The sequence below is a fragment of the Cricetulus griseus genome, chromosome 3, assembly GCF_003668045.3.
Source record: "Cricetulus griseus strain 17A/GY chromosome 3, alternate assembly CriGri-PICRH-1.0, whole genome shotgun sequence".
Classification (NCBI taxonomy): Eukaryota; Metazoa; Chordata; class Mammalia; order Rodentia; family Cricetidae; genus Cricetulus; species Cricetulus griseus.
This window is the reverse complement of record NC_048596.1, coordinates 67,912,251-67,936,432: the sequence shown is the minus strand read 5'-3', so window position 1 is coordinate 67,936,432 and position 24,182 is coordinate 67,912,251. Positions and strand designations below refer to the sequence as shown.

Sequence of the window (24,182 nt, the reverse complement as noted above, 5' to 3'; positions counted from 1 at the left end):
CACTGTATGCACCTGATGCACACACATGCAGGCAAAACACCCATATTCATAAAAGAAAAATAAACAAATTTTAAGAGGTAGAAGAGGTCCTCATTCAGGCTGGTCATTTGCATGTGGTGTGTGCCTCCACCATGTAAACTCATTTTATTTGTGCATTGTAACACACATTTGTAATCCCAAGAAACTGAGGTAGGAGGACTGATTTGTGTTCCAATGTAGCCTGGGTCACACAGCAAAATCTTGTTTCAAAAACACAAACAAGCTGGACGAATGCCTTTAATTCTAGCACTCGGGAGGTAGAGGCAGGCGGATCCCTGTGAGTTCGAAGCCAGTCTGGTCTACAGAGCAAGTTCCAGGACAGACTCCAAAGCAATACAGAGAAACCCTGTCTGGGAAAAACCAAAAGCCAAACCAAAACCAAAACCAAAACAAACAAAAACCACCACAAACAAGGGCTGGAAAATAGCTCATCATTTAAGATAGTATAGAGCTCTAAAGAAGGTATGAGGTTGATTCCCAGCTCTCCATCAGATGGCACTCCAATTTCTTGAAACTCCAAATCTAGTGGTTAGAATGCCCTCTTTTGGCCACCGAGGGCACTACACTCACTTAACACAAACCTACATTTATACCCACATGATTTTAAAAAATAAATCAGCTGGGTGTAATAATGCAGGCTTTTAGTTCCAGCACTTGGGAGGCAGAGGCAGGCAGATCTTTGTGAGTTTGAAGTCAGTCTCTTCTGCTTAGTGAGTTCAAGACCAACCAGGGCTACATAGTAAGATCCTGTCTCAAAAACAAAACAAAACACTAAAATTAATTAAAAAAAAAAAAACAACAACACAAAGCAGGGTTGGAGAGATGGCTCAGAGGTTAAGAGCACTGACTGCTCTTCCAGAGGTCCTGAGTTCAATTCCCAGCAACCCCATGGTGGCTCACAATCATCTGTTATGAGATCTGGTGCCCTCTTCTGGTTTGCCGATAAACATGGAAGCAGAATGTTGTATATATAATAAATGAAACCTTTTAAAAAGGGGGGCTGGAGAAATGGCTCAGAGGTTAAGAGCTCTGGCTGTTCTTCCAGAGATCCTGAGTTCAATTCCCAGCAACCATATGGTGGCTCACAACCACCTGTAATGAGATCTGTATGCCTTTTCTGGCCTGCAGGCATACATGCAGACAGAACACTATATACATAATAAATAAATCTAAAAAATCTTAAAAAAAACCAAAACACAAAGCAAGCCGGGTAGTGGTGGTGCACTCCTTTCATCCCAGAACTTGGGAGGCAGAGACAGGTGGATCTCTGTGATTTTGAGGCCAGCCTGTTTTAGAGAGTGAGTTCCAGGACAGGCTCCAAAGCTACAGAAAGCCTGTCTTGGAAAAAAAAAACACAAAACAAACAAACAAACAAAAGAGTGAACCTACATCAGTAAACATTTCTCAGGAAGAATGCAATAAATGAATTGTGATGCCTTCATCCTAGGAATATGATCCTGACTCCAAGAAGTGAGACCTATCTGATATTTACAAACAATGATCTGTAGAAAGCTATGGCATGAAGTGAGAAAAAAAACATGGCATGGAAGAAGTATTTAGTAGGTTTCAATTTATGTAGAAAAAGCAAGCATGCTGGAAGATGCATATTCTTCGACACTTCCACATGAAGGCATTTCCAGGATTCCCCACTCCTGTGAATTTGAGTTAGATGTTGTCAGTATTCCTGAGGGCTCCAGGACTGTCTCCACTGCCTCGACCAGCAAGGAAGACGCAATGCTGAGACTCTTCCTTAAGCAGTTTACTCAGGAAACTGAAACAATCTTCTGACCCCGGGGAAAGCCAGCCCACAGCTTAAAAGCACTCTTGCCAGCCAACCCCAGAACGCCACGTGGCTAAGGCGGATAGGCTCATATTTGCTGATGCAAGTTTGAATCTTAGACCAAGCCAAATAAGGAGTTGTTTATTCCAGAGAGCGCTCACCCTCCGGATGGTGGAAGGCGGAAACCGGCGCCATCTTTAAGGCGAGGCGCATCGAAGCTCTCCACACAGGACTCCTCTTCTATCACTCTTCATTGTGCACTTGACTGGATTTGGAATCACCTAGGAGACACACCTCTGGTTGTATCTTTGAGAGTATTCCCGGAGATCTTCCACTGAGGAGGGAAAAACCACCCTGAATGTGGGCAGCACCAGCCTGTGGGCTGGATGAAAAGGGCAAAGGAGAAAATAAAGGGAGCATTAGTGCTCCCTTCTCTGCTGTCTGGCCAGTACTGTGGATTGCTATATTCCTGCTGCCACACCTCCTCCCATGGCGACTGTCTTACTTTGAACTGTAAGCCAGAATAAACGCTTGTCTCCTCAAGACACTTCTGATAGTGTATTTGGTGACAGTAACAAGAAAATGAGTACACTTCCTGTGATGGTTTATATTGATTGCTGCTTGACAGAGTCTTGAATCACACAGGAGACATACTTCTGGGATGCCCAGGAGGGGTTAGGTTAATTGAGGGAGGGAGGGAGGAAGACTCACCTTAACTATGGGTGGCACCATTCCATGGGATGGAGTCCCAGGGGAAAAAGGAGGAAGTGAGTGCGGCACCGGAACTTCCTGTGGATTCTGTGGGTGCAATGTGACCAGCTACCCCAGGTTCCTGCTCCCATGAATTCATTATGATGGGGTGTCACCTCAAACTGAGAGCCAAAATAAACCCTTACTTCCTTAACTCTGTTTCTTGTCAGTTAGTTGATTCACAGCAGTGAGAAAAGCACCTCATACATTCCTTCTGCCACTGGGATTGACCTAGAAAAGAACCAATGTGAAAGCCAGGTGGGAACCGAAACCCTACAGCCTCTCCATGATTCACCCATTAAACCAAAGTGGCCAGACACCATACACTGTGTCTTCAGGGTGCGAGTCTGTGACAAGGCCTGGGACTTTTGGTGGTGTCTTGCTATAGCGGATGATAGCAACGGGCAGGGGGAGGGGATCGTTTTTTCAGCCACAATCCCTTAGCTAGGGACTGTGGCATCTTCCCTTCTCTTTTTTTTTTTTTTTCTTTTTTTTTTCTTATTCCTCATCTTTTCCTCTTCCTCTTTCCCTTTTTCTGCTATTAGCTTCAGGCTAGGTTGGACTATAGAGGGCCCATCTTTAAAACAGAAGTAAATAAAGAAGGCAGGGGGATGAAATAAAATGTCCCATTTCTTCTATTGGTATATGGTAAATCTAATTTTTTTTTTTTTGGCTTTTCAAAACAGAGTTTCTCTGTGTGTCATGGAACTCACTCTGTAGACCAGGCTGGCTTCAAGCTCATAGAGATCCTCCTGCCTCTGCCTCCCAAGTGCTGTGATTAAAGGTATGAGTCACTACTGCCCAGCCTCTAATTCAATTTTATAATTTAAAGTGATATTACCTGCTGTGGTGGGGCAGGCCTGTAATTCTAACACTTAAGAGACTTAAGAGGTGGAGGCAGAGGAGATCGGGTGAGTTCAGGGTGGAATTCATGCTTGGTGTTATAAACCTAGTCAAAAGCCCATGACTGCAGAGGTACTAGGTCCCAGGGAGGAACCTATTACTGTTGCTTTGCTAAATAGGCATGTTGCAATGACTTTTTGTTTGTTTTGTTTTTCAAGACAGGGTTTCATTGCATAGCTCTAGCTGTCCTGGAACTCACTATGTAGACCAGGCTGGGCTTGAATTTAGAGATCTTCCAGCCTCTGTCTCCCAAGTACTGAGATTAAAGGCTTGTGCCGCCACCACCCAGTGTTGTTACAATGTCTTTAAATCTATGTTCATACCCCTAGATTAGTGAGGCTCTCAGCCTTGGTCATAGAAGCTTCTCTTTGCAGTAGGCAGAGGTTAATGCAGAGACTCATCACTGGTCACAGCGCTGAGAACAAGTGCTCAGTCCAAAATACAGCATGACATCAATGTCACCTCTCCAAAGTTCAGGGTGACTCTGAAGAGGAGGCAGAAAGGATGTAAGAGCTGGAGGGTGTGAAGAAGTCTCAAGACCATTCTCTTCTGAGGGTGACATGGCTGATGCCCAATGACACCATAGCAACTGCAGTTACCAGCACATAACATTATGCAGGCCACAAATATTTCATCATAGGTGGGGTGGAATCCACCCCGCCCCGAGGAACTGTAGATAGTTAATAATGGTTGCTGGGGAGGAGGGAGTCATAGTCCTCAATGGTGTAATCACTGGTAAGTTATCCTTGATCAAGTAAATAACCCCACACTCATGCTCATGCAGGCAGCCCCAATTAAATGCAGTATAGCACAGACACAAAAGGACAGGAAAGGTATAGTGAGACTCTGTCTCAAAAACAAACAAGCCTCCAAAAACCCAAAATTCATTTCAGATTAATTTTCTTTTAAAAGAGTCTTATTTCACCAGGCAGTGGTGGTGCAGGCCTTTAATCCCAGCACTTGGCAGGCAGAGGCAGGTGGATCTCTGTGAGTTCGAGGCCAGCCTGATCTACAGGGCAAGTTCCTTGACAGGCTCCAAAGTTACAGAGGAACCCTGTCTCAAAAAACAAAAAACAAACAAAAAACAACAAAACAAAAGAGTCGTACTTCATCTGCAAAGCAGTAATGTAAATTTTCTTTTCTGGGGATGGGCAAGATGACTGTGCTGTTTTCACAGAGAACTGGGTTAGCTTTCCAGAACTCACACTTGAAGTCACAGCTGTCTGTAACACAAGTTCCAGAGAATCTGATGCCCTCCTTGGGCTTCTATAAGCACTTGTGCACACACAGTGAGCATACATGGACATAAAGCAAAATGATTAAATGAACTATTTTTAAATGACTTCTTTGAGGTGAGTGTGGTAGCGAACACCTTAATCCCAGCACTCCAGAGGCAGAGGCAGAGGCAGAGGCAGAGGCAGAGGCAGAGGCAGAGGCAGAGGCAGAGGCAGAGGCAGAGGCAGGTGGATCTCTGTGAGTTCAAGGCCAGCCTGATCTACAGAACTAGTTCCAGGACAGCCATGGCTGTTACACAGTAAAACCCTGTCTCAAAAAGGTCTTCTTTTAATATATATATATTTTGACACAGGGTCTGCTATGAAGATTGGGCTGGCCTGGAACTTGTGCTTATCCTGTCTGTACATAGGCCCTGCCTTGCCACAGGCACTCCTTGAAGGCCCTGCCTTCTGGATTCTTGGCACAAAGGCTTTTGGTCACTACCAGACAGCCCTTACAGACCAGCTGTACCTGTAGGACAGGTCTCTTGTTCATCCCTCCTATCTGGCTCTTTTACTTCCTTAATGCTTAAAACAGAATTGGGGGCTGGTGATCACACAGTCAGTAGAGCCGATGTCAGCCCTCTGCTTCTGGTTGCTTTCCTGTGTCCAGTGGCTATGAGGTCATGGGTGTAACCTTCTGAAGATTGTGTTCTCTGAGACTTCTTCCCACCCTCCAGTTCTTACATACTTCCTGGCTCCTCTTCAGAGACTCCCTGAGCCTTGGAGAGGTGGCATCATGTCATGTCTTGTTTAGGACCAAGAGCTCACAGGTGCTTGTTCTTGTCACTATGACCAATGACGAATCTCTGCATTAAGGTGACAACAAGGCAAAGCCCCTTTCTGTCACAGGTCCTGTTACATGATCCTGAGCAGTTGGTTCAAGCATTCTTGTTTTATTTAACTCCTGTCTCTGAAGAAAGACTGGTGACTCTAGTCTCCCCTACTAGAGAAAGGAATGGGACAATCACACCAGCAGTGGCTGAGTGAAACAAACCGGTTGTGCCGGCTGCCTTGCTACTAACTCCTGCAGGGAAGGGAAGGGCTGTGGACCAGGAGATGGTGGCGCTGTGGTACCTCTTCCCTCCCCAAGCTGAGGGAGGCAGCATTGCCAGTGCCTTCAACCCAAGGGAGTGGGGTGCTTGCCAGAGGGGAGACTGGCAGCCCATCCTCATGCTGGTCTGAAGAGTTCCCTAACAGAGCTGCTGCGGACAAACTTGGGAAAGCTCTGAGGTAAGTCAGAGTCGTCTGGATGCTATTCCTAGAGGAGCATGCTGGTGACACAGGAGTCAGAGGTACTAAGTGAGGTCAGCCTGCATCAGGGCCTGTGTGATGTCAGGGGAAGTCAGCTTTGGAGGGGTGGCTGGGCCCTTACCCTTCATGCTAGTTTCACTGTGTACCAAGGGAGACAGCAGTTACAAATCTGCCACCATAGAGGGCAGTAACAACAGTGTGAATGCAAGAAGCTAAGTAAGGATGTCCATTTGTTGTTGTTGTTGTTGTTAGCTTGTTTCAGTTTGGGTTTTGAGACAGGGCCTTGCTACATTGGCTAGCCTGGCTCAGGACTTGAAATTCTCCCGCCTCTGCCTCTTGCTTGCTGAGACTACAGGTCGGTTTGTACCATCATACCTTTGCTCTTTTACTGACCCCTCCTCTTCCCTGATCCAGATGGGAGGTGCTGCAGGTGATAGCTAACCAGTGGGGATGAGGATGGGATATGGAGGACAGAGAAGATGGACCTCAACTCCTCCAGCTCTTCTTAGGGGAAGCTTCAAATTGGCATGGAGTTGTGATTTACCTTGAACCATGTTCTTTATTACCTAAAGTGAGAGCTGTGGCTCAACACCTGAAAGCCACTGGGAGTGAGTGGGATGTGCTAAAGTGTCATCTGGGAGGGGAGAATTGGCAGAGGAGCTCTTCACAGAGGGTGGAAGGCTCGTGGGTGCAGCCAGACCTGTGGTATGCTTGCTACAAGGTTGAGAATGTTGAGGCCTGAGGATGTGTCTCAATTGGTGGAGTGCTTGCTTACTTAGCGTACACAAATCCACAAGTTTGAGAGCCAGCATTGGATAAATCAGGCATAGTGGCCTGTAATTCCAGGACATGGAAGGTCTCTAATTCAATAATAGCCTGTACTGCACAAGCCCAGTTGCAAAAGAAAAAGAAGTGATGAAGAAAAGAAGAAAGAATAGAAAAAAGAAAAAAGGTTGCTGGGCATAAAGATGTGCATCATTGTAATCCCAACATCTGGGAAGTAGAGGTAGGGGGTTCAGGATTTCAAAGGTCCTGCTTGGTGTGGAAGTTTGAATGACAGATATTTCCCCATAGTTTCAGGCTTTTGAATACTGGGTTCCTATGCTGCTAGGGTTGGACTTTGATAGTAAAAACCTGCCACCACTTCTGGTTCACTCTCTCTGCTTCTTGCTTGTGGTTCAATATGTGAGCTCCTAGCTTCCTGGTCCTGCTGCAGTTCCTGCCACTTGATGTCATACCTCTACACCACCATCATGAACGTTATCCCTCTGGAACTGTAAACCAAAATAGCATCTCTATTCCTTTAAGAAAAGTAACTAATATAATCGATTACAGAGCAAGATGGAGGGGAACCTGGACTACATGAGAAACTGTCTCAAAAACAAAAACAAAAACAAAAACAAAAACAAAAAAGAACAGGGCTGGAGAGATGGCTCAGAGGATAAGAGAACTGACTGCTCTTCCAGAGGTCCTGAGTTCAATTCCCAGCAACCACATGATGGCTCACAACCATCTATAATGAGATCCTTTGCCCTCTTCAGGCATGCAGGGATACATGCAGACAGAATGTTGTATACATAATAAATAAATCTTAAAAAAAACAAACAAACAAAGGAGAAGGAGGAGGCTGGAGGAAAAAGAAGCAGTTCCAGAAGGCCCTTTAGCTCTTACTTTCCCTTCACAATTCAATTCCAGTGTCATTCTCTGAGGGCCTTCCTGTCTGGCCCCAAGCTTACCGCTATAATATGGGGTTCACCTGGACTCCAAAAGCTTCCACTGTCAAGACTGGATCCAACTCCAGTGCTGAGCACATAGAGAAGCTTCTGTCAAGTTAAAGAATGAAAAGAAATTAAGGCAATAGGTCTAGGTGAGACTCATCCCAAGATAAATTCTACAAAACCCATAATGACACTTGTGTCTACATTTTGTCTGGATGAAACATTTACAACTGGATTTGATTGTCAAATTAAGACCTGAGATTGTAAACCAACATTTGTTTTGCACTTGTTTTTTTTTCTTTTTCTTTTTCTTTTTCATTGCCATCGAAATATCCTGAAAGGAAGAAAGAACCCCATCAGGGACTATCAGCTAAAAAGGAAGGATACTTTTTCTGACAGTTTCTTTTTAGGAAAAATGCAGGGTTTGTTGCTAAGAGCCTAAGGTTAGTTCTAAAGCAAGTCAGGACCCATTGGCAAGAGATTCTTCAGAAGATGGACATTTAGTATTAAGGACCATAAAAGATCAGCTACTGTGAAGGAGGGTACAGATACATAGGGTTTCTCAAGTTCATCCCCTTTATCCCAAGCGACCTTATGTAAATAGATAGCCCAGCATTGACCTGTGAATTAAAGGGGACAATTCTCTTCTGTCTCCCCTTGAGATTTTATCTATTTTTAGTTTATGTATTGGAGTTTTTGTCTGCATGTATGTCTGTACATGCAGTGGTCCCAGAGGCCAGAGGATGTCAGGTCCTATGGAACTGGAGCTACAGATGGGTGTGAGTTGCCAGGTGTAGGCTGAGAACTGAGCCTGGGTCATCTGGAAGAGCAGCTAGTCCTCTTTACTGATGAGCCATCTCTCCAGCTCCAAATTCTTTCCTGTTTTTTTTTTTTTTTTGGCTTGTTTTTGAGACAAGTTTCATGTATCAAGGCTACATTTTGAACTTCTGATCCTCCTACTTCATGTGTCAAATGTTAAGATTACAAATGTAGGCCATCATAGTGTGTGTGTGTGTGTGTGTGTGTGTGTGAGAGAGAGAGAGAGAGAGAGAGAGAGAGAGAGAGAGAGAGAGGTCAGAGGTTGATGTCTAGTGTCTTCTTTCACTTTCTACCTTATTTTTTGGGAGGTTATTTCACTGAACCTGTAGGATCTTCCTGTCTGCACCGCTCCAGTGCTGGGGTTACAGATGTATGCTACTATGTCGGCTTCTGTGTTAGCATGGAGTTCCTAATTCAGGTCTTCATGCTGGCTCAGGAAACACTTACCAATGAGCTGTCATGTCAGGTACTGACCTCCTTCTTCTGAGACAGTCTCACTATACAGCCCAGACTGGCTTGAAACTCATGGTCTTGCCAGCTCAGCATTTGAGCTCTAGGATTACAGATGTTCACTGAAATGTCAGCATGAAGAGGGGTAATTCCCCATCTCAGCTTATTGGACCTCTTTTCCTATACTCATCTCACGCCTTTCTGAGAAGTCAAAAGCCCGAGTTAAATATAAATATATATATATATAATATATATATATATATATATATATATATATATATATGCAATGCTCTTTTGGAATATAACCAGCTTGCTAATCACATCCATGATCACATTAGCCCATGTGCATAAGCATATGATTCCATATGTATAAGAGGCCTGGCAGATGTTATTATTACCTTAATTTAAATTTTATACATGAAGAAATTGAGCTCAAAAAGATTAAGCGATAAGTTCAAGTCATAGGAAGTAGGAGGTAATGCTGTCAAAGCCACCTCAGGAATGCTGCTTCTAAATTCTATGTGGACTTCTTTAATACCCTAGTGCTCATTAGAAGTTCCAAGGGCAAGAAGTGGGAGTATTTCCAAGCTAGGGTTATTCAATGTCTCACAAAACAAAACAAAAAACAAAAACCCACCCAATAATGACAACAAAAGGAAAACGCAAAGTCTAAAATGATATATTAAAATAGTATATTTGTGGAAATATCTTAAAATTTAATCTGTAATTATCTCTCTTGTTTTGTAAAAAGCTGAGTAGGGCTAGGGATATAGCTCAGTGGGCAAGTGTTTGCTTTGTAAGCATGAGGACCTAAGTTCAAATCCCTGGAATTTGTGTAAAATACCTGGCACAGCTCTGCATACTGGTAAAATCAGTATTGAAGGGCTGAGACAGGTAGATCCCAGTGGCTCCCTGGTCAGCCAACCTAGCTGAAATGGTGAACTTCTGGCTCACTCAGGATTGTTTCTCGAGGCAATAAGGTGAACAGAAGTGTCCTCCTTTATGCTATACACATGTACACATACATCTGCACATTCACCTTCATGGAGGGGGGTGTACCAGGAAGTTAGCAAGAGTTGGAGAGGTAGTGACAGGAAGATCCCTGGGTTTGCTGATCAGCCAGTCTATCCATTCAGCCAGACCTAGGTTCAGTGAAAGAGACCCTGTTTTTTTTTTTCTTTTCTTTAAAAAAGAAAGAAATGAGTGAATTTTTTCTCTTTGTGTGTGTAATATGGAGTGAACTCAGGACCAGGCTTCTTCGAGGCAAGTGCTCTACCACTGAGCTATGTCTCCAACCCAAGAAATGAACATTCTCGTTTTCTTTTTTCTCCTACAAGAACAAAGCTCCAGACAGTGAGCCCTGAGTGGGCAGTGGTGGTCCCCGAGAAGCCAGGGTTGGATGGGCTGTTTTCCTGGGCCCTAAATCCAACTTGCAAGGCTGGATATCAGGAATGTCCTAGCTGAAAACCAGAGATGCTGCCGGTATGCTATTGCCTGGACTAGGCCAGCACAAAGGACGGAGTAGGAAATCCAGAGACCAGATAGAGTCCACAAGGGAGGGAAGCAAAGGGCTACTCCTTTGGACACATGGGGTGGGGGATGCTACAGGCCTTTGCCAAGCATGATTAAATAAGCCTCATGTGTGCCCAGGAAAGGCATTGTTAATGTACTGCCTTGACTGGTACAGTACAATTGTAGGAATACTGGCAAGTGTGATCATAGGAGCCATTGTTCTTTCTTGGCCTGACAGACAGCTCTGCTGCTACCCTATGAAACACCATGTTCAACTGTCTTGGCAAACTCTCTGTAAGCCCTGAGACCAGCATCAGTGACAACAGCAGGAGCCATGGCCTCAAAGAGCCACAGGTTGGCAGGATACAGAGGTGCAAACTCAAGGCCAGCAAGTGATGGGGAGATCATGAAGGTGGCAGCAGTGGCTATAGGACAAAAGTCTCAAGCTACCCAGACTCAGGAGCCCAGAGGATCTGGGAAGTATAGCATTTTCAAGCAGGGAGCTTCGTGTTTATTTTGCTCTTTGGTGGCCCCAAGGCTGGGGCTGGCCCAGGCATGCAGAGCCTTGTCATAACCTCTCTGAACTTCCTGGACCCATTCCTTCTGTTGATGACATCTATTCCCGTGTGGCAACACTGTTATTGGACTCCATTGTTCTGCATCTGGAGCCTTGTAAGAGCTGAGTCAGAATGTTCCCCTGTTGATCCCTCCCTCCCTCCCTCCCCTCCCTCCCTCCCTCCTCCCCCTCCTCCCTCCCTCCCTCCCTCCCTCCCTCCCTCCCTCCCTCCCCTTCTCTCTGATAGGGTCTCATGTATCCCAGCTAGCTTCAAACTCACTATGTAGGCAAGGATGATTTAAACTTCTAATCCTCTTGCCTCTACCTCCTGAGTTTGGGAATTATGGATATGTGTAATATGCCACCGTACTGGATTTATGCAATCCAGCCACCGTACTCTATGCAATGCTAGAGGGCTAACACAGGGTTTCACAACTAGACAAACACTAACAACTGTGTTATATAGCCAGCCCCACATGTCTCTTTTCTCTACACATCTTGAAAGTTGCTCCCTTGAGTCCAGGGGGTATCATCCAGTTGTTTGGGCACAGCAATTTTATACAATGCCTGCTGGTTCTCAAAACAATGCCATTTTTTCTTTCTTGCAACCAGTCAATCTGCTGTTGGTCAAAATAAAGACCAGACACACAGCATGTTCTGTTTTGTTTGTTCTTCTAGACTGCAGAAGGGGAAATTCTCACTATGTCAATATCTTATCAAGCCTTTGTATTTTACATCTTGATTTTAGTTCCTTAGATGAGTGGGGTGCCCTCCAAATGCTGCAGCAACTCCATTTCCTTTGGGTCCCTGACTCAGGCTTCAGAATCTCCTGTGGGAGCTGCTGTACAGTTTCTGTTGCCATGGCACTGCAAATGATTTGTAAATGCTGAAATGGTGTGATTGCAGTAGACCCTCAAGAATTCAGTGTCGCTACATGAGGATTGGGGCTATGTGAAGATTTATTCGCTGAGTGACTGACATCAGAGACCACCCTTCAGGCATCATCTTTAGATCCTAATTTGATCACTTTCCTGACTCTTAAGTGACTGATTTGTAATAGATGGTTCAAATAGCGAAAATCTGTCACTTGATGGGATGCTGAACCACTGCTGCCAGATGAAGTCCTTCTTGGCCTTGATCATTCATGGTACCTATACTCTGGAGCTGTTGTGTCTTTTCTTTGTCACTGGCAATTATGAATCTCCTCAGATGCACTGCCTCCTGCTTAGCTCAGACATCCATCCATTTGTCTGCTCCTTCAGCAGCAGCTTTTTGCTTTTGTTTTTTCCTTTTCAAAGATGGATTTTAATTCCAACACAAAGCAAGTTCAAAGACAGCCAGAGCTACACAGAGAAACCCTGTTTCCAAAACAAACAAACAAAAAAGACTATATCTTGTCTGGAACTCATAATATAGACCAAACTGGCCTTGAACTCACATGTCTCTGCTTCTACTTTCAGAGTGGTGGGATTAAAGCCTGTACCATCACATCTGACAGCAGCAGTCTCTTGACTCCATTATCAGTCCTGTTCAGCATGATACCCCTGTGTTTTGGAGATAGAATCTACTCCAACTCTTAGAAAATGTATGCATCCTATGAAAGATGCTCTGAAGCATGTAGCAGGCTGTGTGTGTGTATGTGTGTGTGTGTGCCATCAACCAGCTCCCAAATCATGACATCGAGACTTATTATTAGTTAAGAGTGCTTGTTTCTTGCTGTTATACCTGTTTCTCTTCATCTACATTTGCCTCAGGGCTTTTACTTTCTTTTCTACTCCGTTTCTGGTTAGCTGGTTGGTGCCTGGCTGGTCTCAAGCATCTCCCTCTCTTTCTTCCTCCTTCTCTTCTCTCTTCTTCTCTTGAGCCTAGATCCCTCCTCTTATACTTTCTGCCTGCCAGTCCAGCCTATCCATCTACTGTCTAGCTGTTGCGCGTTTAGCTTTTTACTAGACCAATCAGGTGCCTTAGGCAGACAAGGTAAAACACATCTTTACATAATTAAACAAGTAACACACCTTTACATCATTAAACAAATGCAGCATAAACAAATGTAACACACCCTTACATAGTTAAAGTGATATTCCACAACAGGGGTGCCTCATTTTCTACCCTGATCTTTTACCCACAAACTAACTGGGTAAGCGTTTGTTGGTGGATAGTGAAGGTAAACACATTCATTGTAGACATGGGGGCATAACTTAGAGTCTAAATAAGGATGCTACCCTTGAGGTTCATGGGTTCTGTGATCAGTCCCAACTTAGCCTGTTGCCAGATCCTCTTCTGTTAATGGGTGCTGACATTCCACCAGCTGGCCTTTATTGTGGCATAGAGCACAATATGTTCTTGGTAGTGTGGGAGATCCTCCTTCTTTCTTCCCCTATGAATAAGGGGAAAAGAATGAAAACCAGTCCTACCTGTATGCACACAGTGTGTGAACACTCCTATGTGTACACACTTTACAGGGTGTGTGCCTTAATTTCTTTGGGCTATTATAACATATCACCTTTAGGAATTTGCACAACAGAAAGGCATCTTCTCTCACAGTTTAAGAGGCTGAGAGTTGGGAATCCAGTCATGGCAGGGCCATGCTTCCTTCAAGGCTCTGGGTAGGAGGTGTCCTTACTTGTTCCTAGGTTTTGGCATTTGACAGCTGTCCTTGGGGTTCCCTAGCCTCTAGACTCATCACTTCAACCTCTGCTTCCCTTGTCACATGGCTGTCTGTGTCTCCTGTGTTTTTATGTGCCCTCCCCTCTTCTTGGAAAGACACTACTCACTGGTTTTAGAGAAAACTCTATCAATCACATTGACTGATTACATCCACAAAGTCCCTATTGCATAAAGTCACATTCTGTGGTTACAGATAGATATATTTGGAGGAGACACTATTCAACCTTGTATATGAAGTTAAGCAAGAAAGCTGAGTCTCACAGTGGAATGCATCTCAAGTTAAATGATATTAAATGCAAAAAAATAATGTACATTTGTTTGTGTGTGGATCCATATGCATGTGTGCATACTGGCACATATTGAGGCCAGATTCAGTGTTGGGTGCCTTCCTCAATCAGTCTTCACCTTACTTTTTTTTGGAAGGTCTCCATTTTTTTTTTTATTCTTTATGTACAAAGACTAGTATGATCTGTTTCAGTGGGTAGACAGTCTTGAATAATCCATTCAATGTTGATTAGTCCAACTCAATGAAGCCTATGTCCTTCGAGTACTGATGGAATCACTGATGGCACATATTCAGTCATATTTCCAGACCAGACCATGGCAGTTAGAGGAGACGCAGCAAGAGTGAGATCCCTGGTCGAACTTCCTCGGGTGACCCCAATAGAGCTGCTGGTGACCCATCTTGCCTTCAGCTGGCCAAAGAGGGCAAAAGGCTCACTTTACATTTTAAGGCAGGGTTTCTCACTGAACTTGAAGCTCATCAGTTTGTAAAGAATGGCTGTATGCCCCAGGGACCCTCCTATCTCTACTGTCTTAGTACTGGGATTACATCATGCACCACCATGCCCAGTTTTCTTTGCGTGTATGGGGGTCAGAGGACAACTTTTAGGAGTTGGTTCTCTCCTTTATGTCAGTCTTGGGGATTGAACTCAGGTGATCAGACTCAGCAGCAGGTGCCTCTACTCTCTGAACCATTTTGCCAGCCTATGCCAAACTCTTTTATGTGTGTGCTGGAAGACTCAAACTTGAGTCTTTATGATTGCATGGTAAGCACTTTTACCAATAGAGACATCTCTGCAACCCTGCAAAATGTCTAGACCTAATGCAATATACATATTATGTTTGTGTGCACACACACAATTCAAAAATGCAGGTGAAAGATTTCTCAACAGTTACATAATGATTTTTTTTGGTGATTCCCCAGTTGAGGTTCCTCAACTTTTTGTTGTTTTGAGACAGGGTTTCTCTGTGTAGCTTTGGCTGTCCTGAAACTCATTATGTAGACCAGGCTGGCCTTGAACTCCCAGATTTCTGCCTGCCCCTGCTGCCTCCTGGGTGCTGGGATTAAAGGCATGCACTACAACTGCCTGGTGAGGTGCTTCAGTCTTGCTGGAGCAGAGGCACTCAGGGTCCCCAGAATGGCTGGAGTTTCAGAAAAGTATTTGTGCATTGATTCATGATAAAGTGGATCCTATGGAATTACTAGGGTTTGGTGTAGTCTATTAAGATATAACAGCCAGATCAATGATTTTCAACAGTCTAATATGATAGAAATACAGGTTAATGTGTATGCAGATTTACCACTTTATGCCCTGGGAGGGCTCTGTCCACATACAAAGGTGAGCATAATGGGCTTTAAGAAGTCACACTTTGGGACTGGACAGATGGCTCAGGTTAAGAGCACTGACTGCTCTTCCAGAGGACCTGGGTTCATATTCCCAGCACCCTCATAGTATAGCACGCGCAGCTGTCTGTATACATTTCTAGGGGACCTGACATCCTCACCTAGACATATATGAAGGCAGAACACCAGTGCACATAAAATAAAAAATAAATTTAAAAAATTAAAAAAGTCACACTAATTCCTGTAAAAATGCCCCACTGCTGAGTAAAAAAGAATAAGTTTTTGTGGTTTCATAAACTCAAGGGCTCCAGACACCCTTGCTAGGTGGATTCATCTTAGTGCCCTACAAATGACTTTCCCATGTGTAGACTGATTATGGAGGGAGGGGCAAACTCCAGAGCATTGATCAGTTTTATATACTGAAGCGTTTTACACACTGTTTTATGGTGAGTTAATAATTTGGCAAGGGGGTAATATTATGTGCCTGGAAGAAAATGTGTTCATTCCCATTTCTCTTCCCCCCTCACCCTCCCTTCTGTCTACCCACTAGAAGACTTAGGTAAAGGGCTGGTTGGCTTGAGCGGAAGAGTTGGAAGTTGACGTAAAACTGGAGATTTTTGGCTGAGTGGTGGTGGCGCATGCCTTTAATCCCAGCATGTGGGAGGCAGAGGCAGGAGGATCTCTGTGAGTTCGAGGCCAGCCTGGTCTCCAGAGTGAGTGCCAGGAGAGGCTCCAAGCTACACAGAGAAACCCTGTCTCGAAAAACCAAAAAAAAAAAAAAAACCATAAAAGTGAATGAAATTATTACCTAAAGAAATGTCTGGGTGCTCATAAAATGGTGCAGGAAGCAGAATATGGGATAGTGATGTGACCTGAAGTCCGAGGAAAGCAGGGGTCACATGCCGCCTGTCTCTCTATAGATGTGCTTGTTAGCATCCATCATCTAGTGATGTTTTATTTTAGTAACCGCTTTAGTTCAGCCACTAAAGATGAAGGCTGGGATCGATAGTGGCATGAACCTCAGGTTAAGCAGCCGCCTTATTGAAAAGCTAACCAGGTCCTTCCACATTCACATTTTCATCAAAACTCAGAAACTGTTTGCCTGTAAGTAACAGTGATTTTACAATTTTGTACTTTATCTCACCAGTTGCTTGCTGCTTACAATCTGAGCCAATGGTGTGTGTGTGTGTGTGTGTGTGTGTGTGTGTGTGTGTGTGTATTTGGAGGATGTTGTGTGTCTTTCTTGATCACTTTCTACCCTACATACTGGGCAGGGTCTCATGATGAAGCCAGAGATTGCTGTTTTAGCTAGTCTGGCTTGTCAGTTTGTGGGTTCTGGAGATTCAAATTCTGGTGTTGAAGCTTGTGAGGCAAACTTCTACCTACTGAGCCACCTCCCCAGCCCCATCAATGAATTTTAATGATTTGTTTATTTTTATATGTATGGGTGATTGCTTGCAAGCATGTCTGCACCACTTGTATCTAGTATCTACAGAGGTCAGAAGGCAGATTGGATATCTTGGAATTGGACTTACAGATGGTCGTGAGTGGGTGCTGGGAATTGAAGCCAGGTCCTCTGGAAGAGCAGCCAGTGTCTGAAGTGCTCTCCAGCACTGCCCTCTTATCAGTTACTCAGTAAAAGTCGGAAATCAATTTTTGGAATTCTGTTAGCATGCTGGAATTATGAAGCCACATTCCATACAGAGATAAATATTTTTTCCTGTCTTCTGTAACTTTTCTTGCATGTATTTGGATGTGAAATGTGGCTTACTAATGTTTAGATTTAACAGCTCTTGTGATGAAAGTGCTTCCTGACTTTTCTTGTCTACTTTTCAACTTTAGCTGATTTATTTTCAAATGAAAACAAAATTCCAAATCCCCTTCCACAGGGCACAGACAGAGCAGCAATCTGTAGATGGGGATTATCTGGGTTAGACTTGATAATCTCAGAAGTCATTGTGAATAGCATACTCTTTTTCATATATGAAATTCTGTATTCAAACAAAAACTTAGGCCTGGGAATGACTTTTATAGTGAATGCAACATCATTTTAAAGACTACTCATGTGGTTATTTCCATTTTATCCACTGTATATAACTTACCAGACAAATGTGGAGATGGAGTCAACCCCATGCATCAGGACTGCCGACAGCAGGCACATGGGAGTTCTGGGTTTATTCTCCACTAAGCTGATTACCTAGTACAGATTTGATTTGACCTCAAAATCTGCCAAACAACAGAAGGCTGTCCCTACAGCCCGCTGTGTCTGGGAAGGGACAGGGATACTGTCCTCAACAGATGTGCTTAAATGTGACTCTACAAGTAAATGACCCCTAGTTCTTATGAGGTTGTCTTTTTATTTGCTCTTCCTGATGACTTGGCTGGTTCTTATCTTTCTTCCCTGAGAGGAGTGGTGGAGTGTGACTAGGTACTACAACTAATGGCTTCTCTCTGCTCTTTGCATGAGTGTGCACAAATGAACACACCAGGCAAATGTGCACATGCATAGTTACATCCACAAATACACAAATAAATAAATTGTTAAAAAATTGTTATTGATTAGGAGGTTTGAGGCTAGCCTGGACTACACGAGATTGAGGCTGGTCAAAGCAACACAGACCTTGTTTCAGGGGGAAAAATTAAGTTAATTTGTTTGTTCAAAATTTTATTTTTAATGCATCATATACCATTCTAAATGTTTAGGACACATTAGTAATCATCAAAACATATAAACAAGGGGGAAGGCACTTTTTGTTCATCAGCAGTAAGTTCTAAATGATGTGCAAAGACTAGCAGAATGGAGTTCACTATAGAACAATTCATGCTTTATTTTATTTTATTTTATTTTATTTTATTTTATTTTATTGGTTTTTCGAGACAGGGTTTCTCTGTGGCTTTGGAGGCTGTCCTGGAACTAGCTCTTGTAGACCAGGCTGGTCTCGAACTCACAGAGATCCTTCTGCCTCTGCCTCCCAAGTGCTGGGATTAAAGGCATGCACCACCAACACCCGGCCATACTTTATTTCTTATGTGAACTACCAAGTGAGTCTGTGCTGGGAAGAAAGGTACATTTAACAAATATTTATAGCCATTATAAATCTACCATATCAAAGGTCTCAAAATGCTGGTTTTCATGATTCCCTATTAACCCAGAGGCTGCCAGGCAGGCTCTTCTCTTTGGTCCACTGTTTGAAGCAAATGAAATTATTTGCATGAGTCATATTAGTTAACTTAAGAAATACTGGAATGACATCATGGATAGTTTCAAATACTTTGAAACAGCATTAGCCTGTATTATTTCTGAAATGACTGAAAGGAAAGGAATGGAAAATAGTCAAACATTTCTAACTGCCCTGCTTTGGAATTACTTTTAGCTAATTTGTCATTGTACCACTTGGCAAAATGGCAGAATATTTTCAATTCCATAAGTGTTACATGGTAAGATGTGATGAAGGATTACATAACAGATCAATATTTTTATTTTTCTTTGTTTTCAAGATACAGTTTCTATTTGTCCACCACACCCAGCTCAATATTTTTATTCTTATGTATGTATTCATGTCTGAATGATATTTGTGCATCATGTGTTTGTGTGTGTGTGTGTGTGTGTGTGTGTGTGTGTGTCTACTCTTGATATGTGTGTAAACATGCATATGTGCTTGGGATGACAGAGATGTCAGCTTGTCAGTCGTGAAATGGAAAGGTTTGTTAAAAACAACTGGGCACAACAGGCAGTAGTGGTGCATGCCTTTAATACTAGAATTTGGAAGGCAGAGACAGGGGGAGTCTCTGTGAGTTTGAGGCTAGCCTGGTCTACAGGACAAGTTCAAGGACAGGCTCCAAAGCGACACACAGAAACCCTGTTTTGAAAAAACAAAAGCAACTGGGCAAGTAAATATCCCTCTGAACCCAGATCTTGAGGCCTCCACCTTTTTAGTACTGGGATTACAGACATGTACCAAGCCTAGGTTTTGGTCTATGGGTTTCTTTTATCCTTTTGCCTGAGTATGTGTGTGTGTGTGTGTGTGTGTGTGTGTGTGTGTGTGTGTATGAATATTTACACACACACAAAGATGCATTTAACAGATGTGCATGGAGGTGCCTTCCATGTTTGTTCTAAACTTGACTGAAGCAGAAGCAAGAGCTTGAAAATTCTGGTTAGCTAGCGGGGCTTGGTCTGGAAACCCCCTTCTCCATCTTTTGAGTGCTGGAATTACAGATGGGCCACCATACTTATCCAGCATTTTATTTTTTATTCTATTTTATTCTGTTTTTTTGAGACAGAGTTTCTCTGTGTAGCCTTGGCTGTCCCAGAACTCACTCTGTAGACCATGCTGGCCTCGAACTCACAGAAATCTGCCTGCCTTTGCCTCCATAGTGCTGGGGTTAATGACATGCATCATCATTGCCTGGCTACTCATTCAGTATTTATGTGAATTCTGGGGATCTGAACTCAGGTCCTTATGTTTGTGTGGCAAGTGCTTTTACCTAAGGGGTTATATATATATATATTTTTTTTGAGATGGGGGTATGTTCTCAATGTACAGCCTGGAACTTACTATGCAGATCAGGATTGAACTTACAGAGATCCATCTATCTCTGCCTCCCAAATTCTGGGACCAACAAATGAATGCACCTCCACACGGGCCAGAATTACTTGGTATTTTTACTTTTTAATTGAAATATATGCATTTATTTATTGACTGAAAGAGAGAGTGATAGCAAGTGAGCATGACTCATTGTGTGTGTGGAGGTCGGAGGACATCTTGCAGGAGCCAATTCTGTCCTTCCACCACGTGGGTCCTGGGGATTGAACTGAGGTTATTCAGTCTTGGTGGCAAGTGATTTTTTTTGAGTCACCTTGCCAGGTCCTGGGATTAATACTATTATCATCATTGTTTTTTTTGTTTTTGTTTTTGTTTTTGTTTTTTGAAGACAGGGTCTCTCTGTGAAGCCTTGGCTATCCTTGAACTTGAATTATAGACCAGGCTGACCTCAAACTTACCGAGATCCGCCTGTTTCTGCCTCCTGAGTGCTGGGATCAAAGGTGTATGCCACCACTCTCTGTCTGAGTATTACTATTTTTTTTTAAATGCATTACAAGGAAACTGCCTAAATATTAGTTATCAAGATGTTTTTAAAAAAACTAATAGGTAGTGGTGGTCCATGCCTTCAATCCCATCACTAGGGAGGCAGAGACAGGTGGATCTCTGTGATTTCAAGGCCAGCTTGGTCTACAAAGCAAGTTCCAGGACAGGCTCCAAAGTTACAGAGAAGCCCTGTTTTGAAAATCCAAAACCACCTGTAATACTCATATGATTCAATGGCACATTAAATGACAAGACCCAGTAGCAGGTCATTTGGCCATGATGGCTTTTTGCTGTGAACATAAATCATATTTTGAGATGGCCACAACCATAAAGTAACCTCGGACAGACTCTATGCTTCTAGGTGCCAAAGCCTCTGGTCTATTAATGATATTGTGGTTGATGATTGCGCTGATAAGTGGTGTAAATACGTCTTGATTAATCAAGATGTATTTTCTTCCCATCTAAGTTCAGGATCCACTAGAGGGCATGAAGACCCTTGGGTTAGGTACCATCCCCCTTTAGTCTGTTGGCCTGACACAAAGACAGCCTTATTTGTCTCTACCTTGCCAATGTCTTTTTTCCAAGCAGGGCTTCTCCATGCAGCTTTGGAGCCTGTCCTGGAACTTAGTCTGTAGACCAGGCTGGCCTCGAACTCACAGAGATCCTCCTGCCTCTGCCTCCAGAGTGCTGGGATTAAAGGCGTGAGCCACCAACGCCTGGCTCTGACTTTGTTTCTTACTTCATCAGATCTTCAATAACTGTCAGGGAAACTGCATTTTGTGTTTTCTTTCTTTCTTTCTTTCTTTCTTTCTTTCTTTCTTTCTTTCTTCTTTTCCTTCCTTCCTTCCTTCCTTCCTTCCTTCCTTTCCTTCCTCCCTCCCTCCCTTCCCTCCCACTCTCCCTCACCTCTTTCTTTCTTCAAGACAGACAGGGTCTCTCTATGTAGCCCTGGCTATTCTGGAATTCAGTCTGTAGACTAGGCTGGCCTCAGACTCACAGAGATCTACCTGCCTTTGCTTCCTGAGTACTAGGATTAAAGGCATGTGCCACTATACCCGACCACACTGTGCGCCTCTGTTGAAGCTGGTACTCAAGATACAGAAGAGTGTAATTTAAACGCAAGATTGTTTGACTCCAAAGTCCGAGCTTGTGCCACTCACAGCTCTAGGTTCAGAGGATAACACAAGTGAAATTACTTCAGACCTGACAGGTTTTGTTGTTTCTCCCTGTCCTCTTTCTCTTTGGACTGTGCTGGCCATCTATCTCAAGTTTTCACAATAGACAAGAGACCATCTACCAAGCTGCACTCACTTAAAAAGAAGCAGTAAAATAGCAACGGTTCTCTCACAATTTAGCGAGTCTAGCTTATATGAACACCTGGCCAAAGAGTTTCTTAGTCTAGCTGCCAGTGCTTTGTTCCTATTCCTGTAGGAAACCTAGAGAAGACACACCAAAGCTGTGTGCCAGGAAGCTGTTTTATTGGATACATGCAATAAGGCTCAGAGGACAATAGTCCAAAAATAGGTTGACCCTCCTAATATCCTGAGATTGGGATTTTTATACATGTAAGATTTGTGTAGTTTTTCTATATAACTACACACTAAAACATGAGTGTTTTAAACTACTAGACAGTGATGGTTAGAATGAGAGGGAAAGGAGGAGAGAAGGGGCTCCAGGGGAAATATATGGTCAGTCTTTATGCATGAGAGTACATGGGCTGGACCTTGACCAGTCCAAATGGCTGTTTCTTGTTGCTCTTTCTCTCAGTCCTCTAGGGCTTCTTCTTCCCCCACCACACTATGACTATTAATTTCTGCCCATTAGGTGAAACCTGTTGAAGTACAGTCCAAGACTGTCAGAGGGTCCAGTAGGAAGGTTTATGTATAGTGTGTGTGTGTGTGTGTGTGTGTGTGTGTATGAACATTCATGTGAATAAAGGTAAGCACATATCATGACTCAAGTGGAGGCCAGTCAAAAAATTCAGGTGTTGGCCTTCACCTTCCAACTTGGAGGGTCCCTTTGTTGTCTGCCTCTGCATATGCCATGCTAGCTGGATTAGGAACTTCTTGGGGATTCTCGTCTGTCTCTTCCTCACATCTTGCCTTGAAAGCACTGGGATTACACATGTGTGATAGCATTCAGTTTTAAGTAGGTTCTGGGTACTTGAACGAAGGTCTTCACGCTTATGTGGCAAGTGCCTTTATTACCCACCAACCCATCTTCCCAGCTCCAGATGAGATATATTTTGTCTGATCTTCACAAGTTTACTTTGTCTGCTCACAGGAGATTTTATTTTCTGTGCAGGTTTGTGGCTGGAATCCAGGAGGGCTACAGTACTAGTTTCCCAAAAAGCAGTGTCGTTTGTTACAGATGCCAACATGCAACAAAAGACTGCTCTGAATTTGACTTCCCTTGGGCCGTCCAACAATTTCCCCTCCACCTTCTCTCCTTTGTTTGCAAAAGTGCAAAGATATGCTGAAAGCAAAACCTTTCCCTGGGCCCAGTCCCTCACTGTAGCTGTCCTCCTATTTCCTGCCTTCCCCTCGTGGTCAAAGCCCCTGGATAGTAGTCTGTAAACCCACTCATGGCTTTAGCTTTTGAATCTTGGCATCTCTCCTCATCATCCTACTGAGAACTGTTCTCTATAAGGTCAGGGAAGCTGTTTGTCAAATACACTGACCTTTTCAAGGTTCTAATCTTCGCAATCTGCATACTTAATACTATTTTGGGAACCATGTACTCAAGGCTCACCACACAAGCAGCTTCCAGAATGTAGCACATCCTTCAATGTCCACCTTTCTATTTATTCCTTTTTCTCTGCCGGCAGTTTTCTTTCTTTCCCACTTCTGGGACTTCCACTGTAACTACTCTGTAGATACCTCTGCTGTTTGTGTCCAGGATCAGCCTGGTATATTTCCTAGCCTCTAATAAACCCCTGCTGCACTCTTCTGAGGGCTGCATCTGTAGACAACTGATTTGAGGAGGGCATCTCATGGCATCTAGTTCCTCCTGTGAATTCCAGTGTTGTTCATACCACAGTCATGCGTGGTCCTCTGACTTCTGATTCTTTCTATTGCCCCAGTTTCAGGTACTGGGAAACCATAAATAGAATAGTTCTTAACAGAAAACCTTTTTCCAGTGAGCCTCATCACTGTATTCCACTTCTGTCCCTCCTTTTCCACTCCCAAGGCTACTCAGGTCCTTGTCACTCAATTGTTTTTTCCTGTCCCCATTTCTACAGTTCCCCCCTCATTTTTATCACAGACTTTCCAGGAAGGTAGTTCTCATGTGGCACCTTATCATGCAAAAACCCTTTTGTTGGCTACTAAAAAATATTTTAACCTGGGCATGGTGGTGCATGCTTTAATCCTAGCCCTTGGGAGGCAAAGGCAGGCCCCTGTGAGTTAAAGAGCCAGTCTGGTCTAAACAGCAAATTCTAGATCAGTCAGGGCTACAATTCCAGACCCTGTCACAGAACAAAAAAATATTTTATTTCTAATTATGTGTGTGGGCATGTGCACATGAATGCAGGTGTTCCTGGAGTCCAGAAGGCATAGGATCCTCTAGAGCTGGAGTTGCAGGTGGTTGTGAGCTGCCCAACATGTGTGCTGGGAACTGGACTCAGCCCTTTTAACTTTGGAGCCACCTCTCCAGTCCAGGCTTTCTACTATTAATAGAATTAAGTAGAAATCCTCAAATGGAAAACAAGACAGAAAACAAATGGAAAACATGGTAGGATTGTA

At 43.6% G+C, this 24,182-nt stretch overlaps 1 protein-coding gene and 1 long non-coding RNA gene across 3 annotated transcripts in view; both read right to left on the bottom strand.

The window, feature by feature from the left end:
• Positions 1 to 24,182, bottom strand: part of LOC103161632 — a 30,922-nt gene that overhangs the window by 3,810 nt on the left and 2,930 nt on the right. The window contains exons 2-4 of one of the 2 annotated variants that reach the window (XR_004769074.1): positions 7,737 to 7,823; positions 2,531 to 2,800; positions 1,981 to 2,201 (exon numbers count right to left, since the gene is read on the bottom strand). This is a non-coding gene — a long non-coding RNA (uncharacterized LOC103161632). The remainder of the gene's footprint in view (positions 1 to 1,980; positions 2,202 to 2,530; positions 2,801 to 7,736; positions 7,824 to 24,182) is intronic. The other variant, XR_003484034.2, reaches the window with a different exon arrangement.
• Positions 13,978 to 14,487, bottom strand: LOC113834964 (40S ribosomal protein S29-like). Its single transcript, XM_035442155.1, is given in 2 exon segments — positions 13,978 to 14,304; positions 14,307 to 14,487. Coding segments are annotated over 2 exon segments (168 nt in total). The 5' UTR covers positions 14,407 to 14,487; the 3' UTR covers positions 13,978 to 14,236.